The sequence below is a fragment of the Vitis riparia genome, chromosome 4 (assembly GCF_004353265.1).
Source record: "Vitis riparia cultivar Riparia Gloire de Montpellier isolate 1030 chromosome 4, EGFV_Vit.rip_1.0, whole genome shotgun sequence".
NCBI lineage: Eukaryota > Viridiplantae > Streptophyta > Magnoliopsida > Vitales > Vitaceae > Vitis > Vitis riparia.
Window position 1 is genome coordinate 5935381 of NC_048434.1, and position 19651 is coordinate 5955031.

At 32.2% G+C, this 19651-nt stretch overlaps 1 protein-coding gene across 1 annotated transcript; it reads right to left on the minus strand.

Moving 5' to 3' along the window:
* Positions 1–12239: 12239 nt before the first annotated feature.
* Positions 12240–13860, minus strand: LOC117912031. The gene has a single exon (XM_034826453.1). It carries the CDS (start codon positions 13732–13734, stop codon positions 12625–12627), a length of 1110 nt encoding a protein of 369 aa, XP_034682344.1. The 5' UTR covers positions 13735–13860; the 3' UTR covers positions 12240–12624.
* Positions 13861–19651: the final 5791 nt, after the last annotated feature.

Below are 19651 nucleotides of genomic sequence, written 5' to 3' on the forward strand. Positions count from 1 at the left end.
TCTCTTTCTCCAATTATGATTTCTTTTAGGCTATATTTTGTGCTGCTGGAGGTGGATTATTAGACTACGTAGTGGATGTCATAGCCTTAAATATTATGGCCTTAAATATTTTTTGACATATCATTATCTCCATTTATATCATAAACATCCACGAGTGCCAATATACATTTCCATATTTCTTTGTCTGCCATTCTACATTTTGCTCCTATTTTGTACAAATTTTCTTTATGAATATTCAGCTGTCTCCATCTCAGCATTTTTCAGGACCCTGATATGATGCTGGATGTCTATTGAAATGTGTCTCAGCTTCTTTGAATGTAAACATGGCATGCTTGTTTGGATGTATGTTGGTGGAACCCATACTTGCTTCTTTTTCTTGTATCATATTATGGAGAGAGATGGGCTGCCTGTCGTATGGGGAAAGGCTAAGGCTCGTCAAATGAAATTTTTTTTAATAACCCATTATCCTCTTTTTCCAACCAAGGGTTGTTGCTTCTTGTTCTGTCGGTTGCTTAAACCAATTTTCCCCATACGACTCTTATCTTTGAAGTCAAAATTATCATACAGAAACCACGTATGAGGTTTCCTATGTCAGCATCAATAGATTGGATCTGGACCTGGACCCATCATGTGATATGTCTAGGAAATAAAATGTTGTGGTCCATGCTTTGAAGCCTTTAGGTATTTGTGGCTTTTAAATCCCCTTTGGACAAGAATGGCCATATTATGATGGCTGAAGTTGTTTCATTGGTTGATAGTTCTTAATTCTATTTTTTATTTTTTATTTTTTATGTCCAAATGGTTTGGATATATCATACTACAGGTTTGAGCCGCCTAGATTTGTCCAATCATGCTCAGTGTGTGTGTTAACCTATCCAGTGCTCCCTCTAGGATTTAGGGTTTATTTAGTTGAATCCATATATGAAAGTATGGGAAATTTGAGGAATGTTGATGGTTGGATTTTATAGAAATATTGAATGGAAATTTCGGAAAATTTTTTTGGTGGGATGAAAATTGATATGATTTATGAAAGTATTGGAAAAAAGTTAAAAAAAAAATGATAAGACATGATATAATATCCATATTGAAATTGATTTTTTTAAAGAAAACAATATATGTATAATAAAATTTGTGACTTTGGATAAAAATATGATATGTGATGATATATATATATACTCAATATTAACGTGGAAGTAAAAGTTTCATTTAATTGAATGCTAATATTTTGTATAAATTATTTTTTGAGGTTTTTATTTAATACCAAAATGAGAACTGATCCTTATGACATTTAGACCACATTAACATAAAAAATGTTGGTACCATGATATGAGGTTTACATTATATTGATTGTAAGAATGAACATGTCGGAGGTCTCTTGGTTTAATCTCATTACATCTATATGAAAATGAGACCTTGAGTTCACCATGTGTTTGTTTAAAATTCTTATCGTATATGATTTGGAATGTCGAATGACATTTGTAGAGGAGAATAGCTAAATATATCATAACCCTTATTGTCAAGTTTGTTCATAATCATAAACATAAGAAGGATAAACGTTTGCTTGGACTTAAAATATTATATGGTCTCAATCTTATCATGTACTCATCATTTTTTTGTCCTATACATCTTTCCTGTAGCTCTTATGTTTAAATCGATTCTTCTAGAGCTATGGTCTTTATCTTACAAGTAGCGGGTGAAATCAACTTTATAATTGAATGAACTCAACGGATGTTGTTTTTTGGTCATATTAGCCAAATATCCTTTTCAAATTATCATCATTGTCATCATTTTCACCATCATCTTCATCTCTTTTTGAGGTAATATAATTGTGGACCAAAATTTTCATCCTTATCATCCAAGTGTAATGTTGAAACAATTGATTGTCCCTTTCTTTATCGGATTGATTGAAATATTCAAGGGATAAGAAAAATCCAACTTTGCGACTTTTTAATTCTCAGTTATCCTATCATATAAATTTAGTTTCATATTTTAATAATAAAAACCTAATTTTTGAAGTTCGATTAAAATTTTTAACTTTTAATTCCTTTTTTAGTTGAGCTTTGTTAAGGGTTGCGAATGCTTTGTTAAGGGAGTTGTTGATTGGTTTGCAAAGGGGGAGTTGTGGACAATAATGACCAAATCTTAGGGGCATTGCACTAGACCCCCCTTTGTAATTTTTGCTGAGGGGCCTAGCAAAATTAATGAGAGACCACTGGGTAGCAAAATGTCCTTTCTTAAGCTTTTGCTCCTTCACATAGCTTGTTTTTTTGTCTTATTTTTCTTGCAGAAACGTGCACAAACACATCAATGAACCTTAAGGCTATGTTTGGTTCTCGGAAAATTTGAGGGAAAATGCGAGGGAAAGAAAATACAAAGGAAAAGTAGAAGGAAAGAAAAAGTGAAGGAAAATAAAAAAATAGATTAAAAGTTGATAAATTATTTTTTTTGTTACTTCAAACTCATTTTATTTATTTTAACTCATCAATATAAAGATTAAATAATTTAAAAATACATAAGTTTTTAATTAGTTTTAATTATATTTGATTTTCTTTGATATTTTTCATAGGACAACCAAACATGAGAAAATCATTTTCCTTAGCATTTTTTTTCTTTCCTTTGTACTTTTTGGGAACCAAACATAGCCTAAAGGTTGTAGAATTAGCTATCTTGTGAAACTCATTAGGATCACATCATTGAAGATACAATAAATAGTTTTAGCATTGACTTCATTAGTCTTATTATCAACTCTATCTCATTCTTATTTGGGCTTAATTTCAATTGTGAATCTACCATTTTTATGCACAAGCATGGTTGGTGACCATCTAAATTCCATTGCATTCCAAATTCTTCCATTTTGCATTTCAAGAAAAAAAATTCACGCCACTAGTGAGGGTGATTGTTACCATCAAAGAAAAAAAAAAAGGATAATTAATAAATGTTCCCACTTTTAATGATAAGCCGGATTATATCTTTATTATAGAACTTTTTCATTTGTACAAGTAATCAACCATGATCGTTTATAAAGTTGATCATGAAATTTTTTTTGCACCCGTTGCTAGACTTAAGTTTATTAGAATGCTTCTTGCATTTGCATGTTTTAAATATTTTATCTTATATTAAATGGATGTGAAAAGTTTTTTTTCAAATGATTACATTTCGAAGGAAGTTTATATAGAATGACATCTTGGTTTTAATAATCAAAACTTTTCAAATCATGTTTTTAACTTAGAAAGACACTTTATATTTTAAAACAAACACTTTGAGGTTGCTATAACTGATTAAGAAAATTTCTTCTAAAAAATAGTTTTAAAATAGGAAACATTATGAAGATACTTCTATTAGCCATTGTTTATAAGTTGTAAATTTACAATAAATTTATCGCTATTTCAAAATTAATATTTTGAAGTTACAATATTAATTTACATATTCTTATCATATTTCAATATTTAAAATTCTAAAATATAATTTACACTTAAAGCTATCAAGTATAATATTTAAATTGAACTATTAAATTAATTAAACATAAAAATATATTTAAGTACAAGTTCATAATTGATAAATAATCAACTTATTTTATAATATTAGTAATTTAATAACATACCTTGATTGGCTATTAACCCTGAATGGTAGTAAATCTACAACTACATACAACTCTTAAAGTTAAACAAATTTAGAGAGAAATCACAAAAGAAGAAAAAAAGAAAAAAGAGAGCAAAATGAAAACAAGGTGGATTTCTAGTAAGATATTAGGGGGTGTTTGGTACGTCGGAATAGGGAATGGAAATAATATTTTGTTTCATTTCCTATTTCTTAGTGGAATGGAATGAATTTGATGATTCAATTTCTAGCATTTGGATGAACTTAGGAATGCAAGATTGGAATGATTATTTGTTTTCTTTTCAATGTTTGATAACAATAGGAATGGAAATGAAAAAGAAATAAATTTACAATAATATCCTTACATATAATTTAAAATATTTTTGTATTTTTACTTTTATTTTAAAAAAATAAAATTTGAGAGGTTTTTTGTTATTAAATAATAAGACTAAAAAATATATATATACTCAATAAATAAAAAATTAACCATAAAAAATCGTATAACCCTAATGCACAAATATTCAATTATTATTTTTATTAAAAATTTGAATAATTTTTAACCCGAAAACGCAGTAGATTTTCTACGAGACGGCAGAATCCATAGCTTTAACTAGGAAAGGAAGATGCCGATAATAATAAACAAAGGGGAAAAAAAACCAAAAGTTTTGTTTTTGTTTGTTTTTTTCTTTTTATTTTTTTCCTAACCATTAAAAATTTTCAATATTGTAAACACGTGAAATCGAAAAATCTTTTTCCAACCATTTCAAATTTTCTCTCCAGTTTCTATTAATACAAGATAAAGAAACATCAAAGATTCCAAACATAAATTAATAAAAAAAAAATTAATCGATTTATAGAGAAGAAGAAACACATATAAAGAAGTAGAAGAAGAAAGAGAAAATAAGGTAAACTTGATCGAAGATGTAGAAGGGAGTTTTCAGAACTTAGTTGCAGCAAACAATGACGAATCCTAGATCCAATAATCAAAATGAACATCCAAAACCCTATAAATTAGAAATTGATTTTTTTTTTTTTAAATATCATGGAAGGTTTAATTGATTCAATTTGGAAGAATCACTTGTTGCAGATAATTGGATGATGAATGGGTCTCTAGCTTTGCAAAGAAGATAAGAAGTGGATGATGAATGGATCTCTACCTTTACAAAGAAGATAAACATCAGGTTTGAAGAACAAGATAAGAGGGTAAAATAGTAATTTAGGTTATTTTATATTATCAAATAGGTTTAATGAATCAGAATACCACCTACTTTTAATGAATGCAAATCCGACTCATAAGTTGGATTTGATTTCTGCCGGAATAATTTTTTATTTCATTTCCGTCTTCTTAACATTTATCCAAACACAGGAATAAGGGAGAAAAGGAATGAGATGTCTATTCCCACTCCCTATTCCCGTGTACTAAACACCCCCTTAATGTAATGAGATCAAAATGAAATACTCATGGTCAAAATTAAGGTCAAAATAGTTATGAAAAACCAATTTTGAACACAATTCAAGTTTGGGATAGAATGACCTATATGCCAATAAATTATCTTATGTAGGCACATTCCCAAACAACTTATCAAACTAGATCTCTGGAATTCAGCACGATAATAACTTAGAGTTAACATGATTCTAACTTGAGCCAATGCAGGTCATTAAGTTAGAAGAACCATAGCTGATTTTCGACCACCTTGTTTAATTTTAGTGAAAATTCCTTTGCTAGGGAAGTGCTTTGATCAATTCGCCACTTCTTTGGATCGGGACTCAATTGGTATCACCAAAAAATCATGGAGCCAATTCATGTCCAGGCAATTGAGCCACCTTTTAGGGTTGGGGTATATACCTATGAAGAAGATCTCCCAAAATTGGAAGACAATGCCACCTAAGAACCATAGGTTTTTTTTTTTTTTTTTTTTTCAATTTAGGTTAGAACCGCAATTTTGAAATGCAATTTCTGATTTCGTAATAAAGTGGCATTTAAAAAATATGGCTTCGTATTTTGTGTTGAGATATTAGGAATGTTTAGATATTAGGAAAGTTGAGATATTAGGAATATTGAGATATTAGGAAGGTTGAGATATTAGGATATTAATTGTTATTTCCTTATATCATTCTTAGAATGGTGATTACCCTCTATATATATTCTGTACATGAGCGAATGAAAAAATTAAATGAAAAAAACTATTATTTATCAATTTGAAGATGGTATCAGAGCCATGAAATTGAAATCTTAGATATTTTGTCGCTATGGTAGTCCGACAACGATCAACCATCCTAAGACAAACCCTAATATTGATAAGTCAACCTTCAAATGCACTCACTGCAATAAGACTGATCCCACTAGTCTGGATATCCCACAATTTCAAAACAACGACTCTTGGTATGACCAGGAAAACAATGAGGAACCGAGGGTTTGAACCATGGACCTTTAGATCATGTTTAGGCTATCACCACTTTGTTATTAATGATAATAATCGTGATCAACGGAAGAAGGATTCCAAGAAAACCTCGACTGCAACTGTTGCCGAAATAAAAACAAAGGCTAATGTTGCTGAGAAAGCCTCTGCATTGGTAGTCGCTACAGATCATGGTGGTAAGTTTTTAAATACTTTTACACCTGTTATTAATAGTGCATGGATAATTGATTCTAGTGCTACAGATCATATGACTTTTGATTCTAGATAGGTTTCACCCCTTAGACCTTCCTCACAAAAAATTGTTTCCACAGCCAATGGTAACACAACCCCAGTCATTGGGGAAGGATCCTTAACTCTTATTGATACTTTGAATTTAGATTCTGTTTTAGTTGTTCCATCTCTAGATTACAATCTTTTGTCAGTTTCTCAAATTACTGCAGTCTTATCTTGTATTGTCATTTTTTGGCCTGAATTTTGTGTGATTAAGGACATCCAAATAAGACAGACGATTGGTTGTGGTATTAAGCGGGGAAAACTCTATTACTTGGACTTGTAGTCAAAGGATTCAAATAAGTTGCAACAAGCCTTGATGGCAGATGGATCTGAGGAGGAGAAGAAAAAGTCTGAAATTTGGTTGTGGCATCGACGTCTGGGACATGCTTCCTTTGGTTATTTAAAAAAATTGTTTCCTAGTTTGTTTGCAAAGAGCGATATTTCTGGTTTCCGTTGTGATATTTGTGAATTGGCTAAAAGTCATCGTGCTTCATTTCCATTAATTTTGAATAAAAGTCCGCTTCCTTTTATGGTTATACATTCTGATGTTTGGGGCACATCCAAAGTCCCAACTTTGAGTGACTCACGTTGGTTTGTTACTTTTATTGATGATTGTACCAAAATGACAAGGTTATGCTTGATGAAGATCAAAGATGAAGTGATCTTGTTGTTTCAAAATTTTCATAAAATGATTGAAACTCAGTACAATGCAAAGGTTCGGGTTTTGCGTAGTGATAATGGTGGAGAATATCAGAGTTCTGATCTTCAAAAGTATTTGGAAAAACATGGCATCATTCATCAGACTACTTGTTCCAATACACCCCAGCAAAATGGAGTCGCTGAAAGGAAAAATCGACACTTGTTAGAGATTGTTCATGCTTCCTTGATAGCAGCAAAAATACCGATATCTTATTGAGGAGAAGCAATCACATCTGCCACATACTTGATCAATCGGGTACTTTCTAGCCCAATTAACTTCCAAACACCTCTCCAAGCTCTTACTAATGCCATAGTTGCCCCAACCGTCCCAAATCTACCTCCTCGTGTTTTTGGTTGCATGGCATTTGTGCATCTATACAAACACCAACGCACCAAGTTAACTTCTCATGCATTGTAATGTGTGTTTGTTGGATATGCATTGCACAAAAAGGGATATCGATGTTACCATTCTCCAACTCGACGAATGTTTATTACAATGGATGTGGTGTTTCATGAAGATTCGATGTATTTTTCATCTGAGTCTGAACTTCATGGGGAGTACCATAAGGAAATTCAGACTCTCGATTATGATTATCATATCTATAAGGAGGATGAATCTGGAAAATCTGAACTAGTGAACCAGGAAGCGGGTGAGTTGGATATGAGTGGTCAACAATTTGGGTCCGAAGATGTCTTCATTGAAATACCAAACCAATCGTCGTCTGCTGAGGGTGTTCCTAATTTGGAACCTGATCCATTCATGAAACTGTTACCACACTGTCATAATAGAGGTATTCCTAAACCCACATATGAACCTGAATTGTCTACCAAAGTCAAATATCCCATGAGCAACTATGTGTCTTACCATCGTTTGTCTGAATCAAATAAGTCATTTGTAAATCAATTATTTACTGTAACTATTCCTAACAGTGTGCAGGAAACCTTAATTGATCCAAGGTGGAAAACAACCATGAATGAAGAGATGAAATCATTGCAGAAGAATGAAACATGAGAACTCGTAGAATGTCCACCAGGAAAGAAGTTAGTTGGGTGTCGTTGGATTTATACTGTGAAGTATAAGGCAGATGGTAGTATTAAACGATTTAAAGCAAGACTGGTAGCAAAAGGGTACACTTAAACTTATGAGATTGACTACATAGAGACATTTGCATCTGTAGCTAAGATCAACACAATTTGAGTATTACTATCTTTAGCTGCAAACCTAGATTGGGCTGGTGCAATGGATAATAGGCAATCTACATCTGGTTACTTTACCTTTGTAGGTGGTAATCTTGTGACATGGAAAAGTAAGAAGCAGAATGTCGTCGCCCGTTCAAGTGCAGAAGTGGAATTTAGAGGTATGACTCTAGGACTTTGTGAGGCATTATGACTAAGACTCCTCTTACAGGATTTAGGTTACCTATCTAGGCAACCAATCCGATTGTTTTGTGACAATAAAGCCGCATGTGACATTGTTCATAATCCAGTACAACATGATCGTACAAAGCATGTCGAGGTGGATAGATTCTTTATTAAGGAAAAGTTGGATGATAAGATTGTGGAATTGCCTAAGATTCGATCAGAAAATCAATTGACCGATATCCTCACCAAAGCTGTCTCAAGTCAAGTGTTCTCAAAATTTTTAGACAAGTTGGGCATGTGTGACATCTATGTACCAACTTGAGGAGGAGTGTTGAGATATTGGGAATGTTTAGGTATTAGGAAAGTTGAGATATTAGGATATTAATTGTTATTTCCTTATATCATTTTTTCCTTGTATCATTCTTTTCCATTATTAGAATGGTGATTACCCTCTATATATATTATATACATGAGCGAATGAAAAAATTAAATGAAAAAAACTATTATTTATCCATTTGAAGATTTTGTACTTAAATTGTATTTAAACAATACAACATTGATTTATAGTGAAACCTCATTTTGAATATGCCTTCTCTAAATTTATACTAAAGATGCATTTTGAGAAAGTAGTTTAAATTCAAAATATGGTTTTTGATCTTGTCATAAGACCGCATTTTGAAAACACGGCTTATATTTTTGAATTGAAGCCGCACAACAGACCATTTTGACCCAATGTTCACACCATTCTGAGTTTTAACCAGCTACAGCTACAGAGGCTGCCTGAAAAGCTTCCCTCGGCTCGATTCAGGCAATGCTTGCAAAGCTAGGGCCTAGGGGTCACGCAGACCCAGAAAGATGCCTACATCAGATCAGCCCCATGGGCCATTCCACTAAGAGACACCCCCTTTTAAGCCCACCTAACAATCCCCCTTATTGGCTCTTCTCCCAAGACTGAAATCTCAATAATGTTCTCCATCTTAGTCAGATGGGTCAAGCCCCAGTTTTTGTACTGGGTTTCGGGGCATGTGTTCCAATAAGTCTTTTAATCATAAACAATTCAACAGTGGGCAAACTTTAATCTAAAGATAGTATTTCATCTACCTTTTCTACCTATTGCATTGGAATTGTAGATGAACACGATAAATTTTTTGGAGCTTCTGATTCAACTCATTTTTCATGCATGATTCCCACTAGCTGCCTTTCTTGTCTACCACCTCTTTTGAAATTCTAAAGCTAACTCTCTAAATATATTATTTGACTTCAAATTTTTATATGTCAAAAGTGTTTTCTTTTGACTTTAATCACGTACCATTTACGAGTTGAAAATATTAAATTATAGATATAAAAGTAATAGAATCATTTATGATTGGACCAAGTATAATTTCGGTCCGAAAAGAATATTCGTCTTTTATTAAACATAATGTATTGAACTCGTAATTCATTAGATATAAAGTTTCTTTGATCAGAAAAATTTAGGTTCAAAAGTTTCTTTGGTCGGAAAAATTTAGGTAGGGTTAAACATATTTATGATTTTAAATTGAGTTACCCATTATTTAAAAAAATAAATTAGGTTGAAATTTGGTGTGGTTTATGTGGGTGGGATCCAATGTATGTAGAATTGAAAGGTAGGATCCCATGGGGGAAGAGGCACGAACATACAGGTGCAATGCAGCCGTCAAGCCCATTTTGGATCCTTAATCCTTAAGCAGCCGAAAAGTCACATTTGGCGGCTGTGACTGAAACCCTGGCAACCCATGATAAACCCTTCAGCCCTCTTACAATCCTAACAAGGGTTTTACTTTTACCCAGTCTCCATTTCAAAGTCCTTGCCTGAACCCACATTCCATGGCTCTCGTGCAAATTTGTTTTCTTTTGACTTCAAATACTTTTTCTTAGTCTATAGCGTTGAAGAAAGGATTTGTTTTTTCCTCATTTCTTTTAAAGGGTTTTCTTTTTCTCTTTTTCTCTTTTTCTCTTTTTTCCTTTTTTCCTTTTAATTGTTTTCAAACACACGATAGGACAGGAGACTTTTGGGGTGATTTTCTTCTTTTGTATACGTTTTCTAATGCAAAATCTTTTAGGGTATGTTTGGTTTAAAATAATGAGAAAAGAAGAAAAATAACAAAAAAAATAATTTTCTTATATTTAGTTTTATAATTAAAAATAATAATAAATTAACACATTTTAAAATTATTTAATCTTTATTTAGAAGAGTTAAACAAGTAAAATGAGGTTAAAATAATGGATAAAAAATATAATTTAATATTTAAAAATTTTAAAATAAATATTTATATTAAATATATTAGTTTATATTTAAAAATTTTAAAAACTAAATTTAAAATCATGAAATATATATATATATATATATATATATATATATATATATAAATCACCAACAATTTTTTCCCATTAGGCATTAGATGAGGAATATATTTTCTTTCCATGGATAGATTAGGAAACAAAAAAAATTGTCACCTATCCTTTCAAAGCTCATTCAAAATTTCTTTATTTTTCATTTGTTTTTATACTAAAACCCTAATTTTTTTAATGAGTTAGGAAAACATTTTTTAGAAAATATAAAACTTTTATATGGATTTTTTGAGCGCTCTAGGATAGTTGAACATCCCTTATTAGATGTTGGATCATTCAACATAGTTTTTTTTGTTTTGTATGTAAATTTTCACTTGATTGCTCCAAATTGATTTTAAGCATTCATTGTTCGCCTTTCAAACTTAATTATAGTTAAAATTTACATTTTATCATGTTATTAATTTATCTAAATTCAAGCTCAAACATGACAAGTTGGCATGGTAGTTCACTTACCTTGCTCTTGAGGAAAAGATAGCACTTCAATTGGTTTCCTTAATGTACATCCCATTTTCTAAATTTATTGTTGATCAATACCCATTTAATTTTGGATATATTACTCAATTTTAAACCCAGATGAGTTATCAATTATGTCGATATCAAATTTTGCATCTCAATAGTTGCAAATATATGATAAAATTTAGGTCATTAAATTATGGTACAAATACGGGAACAAGGTGAGACCAAAAGACTTACTTGACTACGTGGTTAGTGTCATACCATCACTATGTTGGGAAAATATAATAACATCCTTATCACAAGTGATGAGTGCCGCAATTGCAAAACCCTTTTCTAAGATCCTAGTCCCTCTCCACACACCCTCGTACGTACTTATCTCACAGGGTTCTGACCGCCAATGACAACCTTGATTCGGTTTTTCAATTCATACTAATTTGGCATTATAGTAGGAAATCTTATTCTTAAAAAGATTTTTTTATTTTTAATATTGGTTGATAATAATAGAAAGGAGAATTATTTGGGCAGCATAGAAGGCCACATTGCTGATGTCCTCTGTTGTACTTTTTCCATGAGGGGTCACCTTTGTTGTACCACACAAATAGTGCAACATCTAAAAAGGCTTTTAATGTTAACCTAAATTATTTTCATAAAGGTGAGTGGGTAAATTGGGGACATTAGTGAGTAGTTTCAAAGTATAGGGAGTAGGGGTAGATTCTCCTCTGGAATCACAGTAGCAGGTCAGGGTCACCGGTCACTGCAGTTCCACACTTCAACCTTCCTTTTTTTAATTTTTTTTAAAATAAAATTATTATAAATACAAGTAAAATTGATAAAATCAGTGTAAAAATTAATTTAATTTAATTTTATAGATGAATTTCCATGAAGACCCACCACACCCACTCTCTCACATGCATCTTGTCCTCATTATTCCTCCAAAACCCATGAATTTTCACACCAACTACTATTCCAATCGAAATCAAACAACTCATACCAGCTCACAAGAGAGGGACACAAGAAAATCTTCAAGGAAAAGAATAAAACCAACTCATTTGACTCAGTATGGATCTATAATACCCACAAGAAAATTAAATCAAGGAACAAATGATTCTGTACTACTGCTTTAATCACCAATCTCTTTACAATATTTTACACATCTTGAGCAAAAACACAGAATTAATTTGAAGAACACGAAAGCAAATAAATCATTTACCTTTTTTTTTTTTTTTTTGTTGGTGGGAGACAAGCTGAAAATTTGTCAGAGTGATTGATCTATCTATCTGTGAATCTATGAATCTATGTATTTCTTTTTTCTTTTTATTGGTTTTATTTTTTTTGAGTTTATTATGTTCAATAACAAATGGGTTAGTGATGAGAGAGAATCCATGTATTACCAGTTACAGAAGATTATAGAATCCGGCCATGGGATGAATGGATCATTTCTTGATCATCAGCTCTTCCAAGCGTAAACCAGAAGGGAAAACCCAGAGGGGCTCTTCAACTCCATCTCCTCCGTGCTTGCCCATTCCATCACAGAAGAACTGCACCCAGATGAAGCTGAAGACAGGGAAGATGATGATGAGCTTCTGGTAGTTTTCAGCAGGCTCTTCTTCATCTTCTTCCTCTCGATTCCGTTCATCCCAAACGCACACAGCGCCATCCCGTTCTTCTCATTCAAATGCTGCTGCTGCAACTCTTCGTCTTCTTCCTCAAACCCTAGTCTCTCGAACTTGAACATGAACACTGCATGGCTCTCCATTACATCGTCGAACAACCAGTTGTACACGTCCCACGACACCTGTATTGGGATCCCATCAACTTCAATCTTCTCGTTTCCTCTGAATTTCCACTTGAGCCGCTTTATCTGCAAGACCCTTTTCCGATCAACGCTGAAGGAGAGTCTCGGGTCGTCTCCCACGCTGCAATCTATGCTAATCTCCCTGGTTTTCCCTCCGAAGCTCGCTCTTGTTGTGTAAACCTTGTTTCCAAACACATGCTCTCTTCTCAAAACCAAAACTTGCGTTCTCTCAGCCTTTTTAGCTCTGGTTTTGTTGTAAGCTTCTTTCTCAGAGTCCCCCACCAGAAGGATCATCTCGCCGTCGGCGACCACAGCGACGTAGAATCCGTGCTGGGGTTCCGGCCCGGATCCAAATTTAGCTCGTGTGAGATCCCAAAATACACGAATATCCCGACCTCCGGGATCACCGGCGACGTTGAGCTTCTTGGACCCATACTTCTTCCAGAAGACAAAAGGCTTGATATGGAGGTGAAAAGATGGGGTAGAGAGCGAAAGAGGGTTGGAAAGAGAAAGAGGAGAGAGGTTAGCGGCGGCGGAGGGGTGGAGCTGGAGGTGGAGGGATCGGCCGAAGAAGTTGCGGGACCAGGTGAGAGTGACGATGCCAAGATCCGTGTGGTAGACGCAGGTGGCGAGATTGGGGTTCCCGGAGCCGGCAGGCGCCTCCGTCGGCCGGAGGTGGTCAACGGCGGAGGCGGCGGCGGCTGCAGGGGCGGATGGTGGCCTGAAGCATGAAGGGAACGGAGAGGAATGGTGGTCAGACATGTTGAAGGGCTTGGATTGTGATGAGATTTTCTAGGGTTTTGGAGTTTATATAAGACCCAACCCCCATGGGTTTATAGAGACAGAGACATTGGGTGGGACAGCTGAGAAACAGAGTCTAGAGAGAGAAAGGGTTTATAGACTCCAGAAAATAGAAATGTAGAAGACGGAGGAGACAACGAAAAATTAATAATAACAATAATTATTATTATTATTAGAATTTTATTACATATATATGATGAAAGTGTTGTTCACGTTAAGAAAAGTACAAACTTTTATGGGAAGCTTCACTTGTATTTCGCTCTACCCTCTTTTCCCATTTTTAATATTATTTTTATTTTCCAATTTAAGTTCAAAATTAATTCTAATATCTGGGCTTTGAGCCACGTGGCCTGTGAGAAAATGATGAAATTTTGTTCAATCTTCCCATGCTAAAAAAAATAAAAATAAAAAAATAGCAAATTTGAACCGTTAAAAAGATTTTAAATTTTGGTGGGTCCAAGGCCCATGTTGGCCTTCTCCCTAGTCGGCAATCATATGTACAACACCTGTCATTGATTTTTTTTTTTTATAAAATTAAAAGAAAAAAAATAAAAAAGAAAAAGAAAATGTGTGTGAATGTAACTTTTAACACATTTCACGTTGTTTCCTAACATTATCCAAACTCCTTCAATCAACTCTATCCATTCTTGGAAAAGTTAAGGTAATTACATTATTATCACCTAAATTACCTAAAATGTACTCCATCAACTACTTTAAATATCTTTGATGATTATTTAATTAAAAAAAATTCTAAAAGAGAAAAAAATATTAAGGAAAAAGGTAAGGAAAAATACTTAAAGAAAAGATGACGAAAATATTTATTTATTTTTTCTTGTTTTCTTTATAGGAATATAAGAAAAGTTTGCACAAAATATATTTTTTAATGATTTATTTATTTATTTTTAATTTTTCTACCATAAGGAGCTCATTTGAAAAAACTTGTTTTGTTTCCAATGAAGCTGAAAGTGAAATTAAAGTCAAATTCATAATTTTTTTTTATCACATATTTTTCCTCTCTATTTTCCTTTCTTTAAATTGCCCTAAAACCAAACATAGTGTTTGTGTAACAAGTAGAATATTTGATTTTTTTTTTTTTATGATTTTATTTGCATGAGATTTATCACTAGCTTAAAAATAAGGGCATTTAAACTATTAATAATAATGTCTTGTTAATTTATCATGGTAGCTGTTTGGTACAACCATACAAGCTTAAAGCACCAAAAAAAATGTTATCGTTCCACTAAAAAAGTAATAATCTAATGAATTAATGATTAATCAATCTAGCATTATTCTAAAAAAACTATAATCCATAAAAAAAAACTTTTTAATTGGTATAGAAGGAGAGAATGATTAATCAATCTAGCAATATGTTAAAAACATTATAATATGATCAAATTGTTGGAGAGAGAGAGATGTTGGGGCCCTTGGCATAACACATCTTATGTTGATCACCCACTTTTTAGTTGAAACATAACATGTGTAATCAATGAATCATATAATAAATATACAAATTGCAAATCAAATGGGCAAAAATAGACAACCCTAACCACTTGGTTAATGCATTCTTTGACCAATAATTGTAGGACCCCATTAGGGATCTTGCAAAGAAAACACCATAGAACCAAGAATGGATGGGTGGGTGAGGTCATTTTAATCCTAATATTGAATTTTGAGCAAAAATAATTCCTAAACTAGTTTTTCTCGGTTGTGTGGGCATCCATGTAACATGGGGTTTTTCTTTTTTCCTTTAAACATCATAATTTGAATTTCTTTAAAAACATAAAACTGTAATTAATAATCATGATTTTGATCATTTAAAAAAAAAATCAAAATTATAGTTATCAACTATGGTTTTATAACCGACGAGAAGCCCTGGTTTGAAAATTATTTCACTAATAAATTTAATTTATAGATAAGTTTTTAAATAAATTATTTATGTTTAAAACCCAATCCGATCGGAGTAAGAAAAACCCCTAACGACATGTCCAATCAAATGGGGTACCCTCAAAGACAAGGATCACAAGCCACAACATAGTTATTAATTATGATTTTATGACATATATATCTATATGAATGAAAATGCTTATTTTGAGAATTATTTTATTAGTAAATTTAATTCATAGATAATTTTTTAAATAAATTATTTTTGCTCAAAACACGATCCAAATGCAAATCGAGTAATCAAGACCTAGCGACATGTCCAATCAAATGGGGGGTACCCTCAAAGACAAGGGTCACAAGTCACAACATACAAACCTTGTCCTAAGTTGCTTTCATATCAATCACAAACCAACCACACCATACAAATTGTCCAACTCCTCAACCCAAGCCTTCTTGGTTAGGGTTATCAGTTATGATAGTTTCGAAAGTGTGTCCTATGGTTGAGACTATATGGTGTTGCTTTTATTTTTTGTTAGCTGGCATATATGGTCACTTTAGGTACAAGATTAATATACTAGTTGTACCTGCAAGGTGGTGGACCAATTTTTTTAGTTGCATCCATCTAATCCTAGACACCAAGAATTAATGTGTCTTGATAGTTATTATGGTTAGATGAGAAAAAAATTTATACTTAATTTTGGTCATTTTCTTTGTTGGAAAGGTCTATGAAATTTCTTGGTTATCATACCATATGCAAAATACATAAAGAGAGACTTTAGGAAAGATAATTGAGATGAGAATTGTGATTCTTGTGAATCTTGTGAATTAGATAGTCATTAAAATTATTAATAAATGTTAGACAAGATTTATGCATAATTATTATAATAATTAAAAAAACTATTTTATAAAAATTATTATAATTTGAGATTTCCTGTGAAAGTCATTTTTTAATTAAGAAAAGTTTAATATGAAATATAAATTTACTTTTTGAAAAAATAAGATTAATTCATTCATCGTTTAAAAAGATGAGTTCAATCTAAAAAATAAATCTGTTGTTTGAAATAATTTCGGTCTAAAAACAAAACAAGTAAAATGCAGGAATATTTATCACAAAAAAGTATTATATTTTTATATTTATTTTTAAAATAAATCATATTTAAAAAAAATATTGAATACTAGAGGTCAGCTAAAAAGGGTCTTAGGGGATTGACATGGTTAATGCAAAAGAATAGTTCATAGGGAAATGAGACGAGAGAAAGGCCAATGGTTGAACAAGTCAAAACAAAGTTCAAATTGCTTTTGAATTGTCCTCTTGTGGGTGGATCCAATTTTATGATCATGAACCACCTGCAATTGACCTCCACTCTACCAATTCTTTGGTAATCTTTTTCTTTTTCTTTTTCTTTTTTTGTTCTTTTTATTTTATTTTATTTTTTTGGGTTTAATTATTTTAAGATTTTATTTTGGAATCCCATGTTGAGGGAAAAGGCAACTGATATGGAAAGTAGGAGTCATTCAATTCAAAAGTCAAGAAGTCAAAGTAAATGTAGATGGAGATGGAGGCATTGGGAGATGTGGGAAAAAGAATGGAAGTTGGACTTCAAAAAGTGGACTCAGTCAAAATCTGATTATTGATTTAATAGTATGAGCCTTTGAATGATGTCTTAGAAATTTTGAGGCACCTGTCCTGCACCTGTCCTCCCAATCTGCCTTCTCCTTACTTTCAAGGAAACACTCTGGATTCTTCCCTTGATCCCAAATATCTTACAATGACGAAAAATTCTACCATATAAGAAATATGGTAGAATTTTTTTTGAAAAAATTACAATTTTGAGCTAGTATGGAATCATCAATGGTTAGAAAGAGTTAATTACAAGAAGCTAAAATTAATAAAAAGATGGAATAAATTTTTGGTTATGTTATGATCTATAGGTATTGTTGAGCAACTTTTTCTTACATTGAGCATCCTCTTCAAAATATTTGGTATTTCAGTGAAAATAGGATTGAAAACAAGAGATATAAAATTCATATTATCATATCAAATAATTAGAATCATGGAGATGAGAATGCATAAAAAAATTACAAATATGTGACAAAATCGTGAAATTTCAATCATGGCGAGAGCAAGCTATTGATATTCAACCCTGATGGTGAAATTTTGGATTATGTTTTAGAACCCCAACTAGTAAATTGTCACTAAGAAAAATATAATCTACAAATAATGCATCCTTAAACCCATGAGTTCTCTCCATTTGAACATCTTCTACTAAATCTCCATGCAAATTGTGCATTAAGGTTAAAATGGTTCAAATAGTGGAAAGCTTTATGAGTGAGTTAAAAATTTTCAAAATAACATTTGAATGAAGTTTTTTTAAAATTCATCAACAAGTTTGGCCTTATATCTTTAAATTGTGCCATTAAAATTGTAGTTAACTTTGAAAACCATTTGTTCCCAATAACACTCGTAGTAGAGGTAAAAGGAACTAAGCTCTAGGTTTTGTTGTTCATCAAGGCTTTGTATTCATCTAGCATGTCACTTATCCAAATTCATATTACTAAAGGCTTGACCTAAATTGGTCAGTTTAGTAGTTATAAATTTATAAACTAATATTGAGTTGGACATATAGACTTTAGATTTAAAAATATCTGCTCTAAATTTGGTTTTCATAAGATGAGCATTTTTATGAATAAGTCATGAAGTTGTGGTTTCGGTTCAAGTGAAGAAAGAGATTATTGAGAATCCAAGGAAAATTGGTGGAGTAGGAATAGCAAGAAGGTTTTCAAGAAGATAAGGAAGAAGTATGATGTTGATTGTTATCTATAACGAGACTAGAAAAATGTGATGTTGCTAAATTTTATACACCTAGAACTAAATCATGTTATATACTAAAATCAGTGACATGTGAATTTGACTTAGATATGGAAGGGATTAGAGGTGGTAGAATTTATAGTGAAAAGGATGGATTAGAGCCTCACTTAGATCTCAATGATAATTATATGTAAAAGGAAAGTCATTCTCATTGAAGGAAACACTTGAAACTATATAACTCGACTCTTGTGAGAAGGACAATAATTAAGAAAAACACATTTGGATGGAAAAACAAATTTAGTATGATTATATAACATAAGAAAAGGATGACATGCATATCCAAATGTTTTAAATAATGAATAGTCATGTTAGCTCTAAATAAATAGTCTTGTTAGTTCTAGATTGTGATCGACCCTTCGAGTAGCTTCTTCAGTGCCTCCTATACTTGATTTTGCCAAAAAGGTAAGCTAGGAACTTCGATAAGCCTATTCAATACTTAAGTCAGCTTTGAGGATTGAAGAATGAAATTTTGGGGAAAATTTCACATGAAATTTTGGCCATTGTAGTCCTTCTTTATATTTGCATTTAATTTAGTAATGTTGTCTTGTTAATGATGCGTAATGACTATCTATTTATTGCCCAAATAGGCTTTGGTCAAATGGGACCATTTGGGCTGACAATGCTTGGGGTGGATGGCCTATCCGACTACCTTATCGCCTAAGTGCCCACAATGCCCTCTTTCTCAATTATTTTTTACTAGATTTCTACTTAGAGAGAGGTAATTGAGAAAAGCTTCTACTTCTGTTCAACTTGCATCATGATGACATGAATTATTAAGACTATAAATAGATCATAAACCATAAATAGTTTTCTTCAATTTTTGCATATATGATTTGGGAAGATCAAATCTTAAACCCATGAAATTACTCCATGTAAACATCTTCTACGAAATTTCTATACAAATATCCATTTTAAACATGTACCTAGAAGAGAAACCATCCATAATTGAACCATTAAGTTAAGATCACACAAAAACACTAGTTTGCTTTACAATAGGATTAAAAAATTGTAATCTAAACCTTTGAGAAGATGGGACAAGGATAGAGTCATTGTGGTCATCAAGGACTTTATGTGATTAAGGCAAAAGAGGTATGAAAGGAAGGAATTGCCACAAGAGAAGTAGCTGCC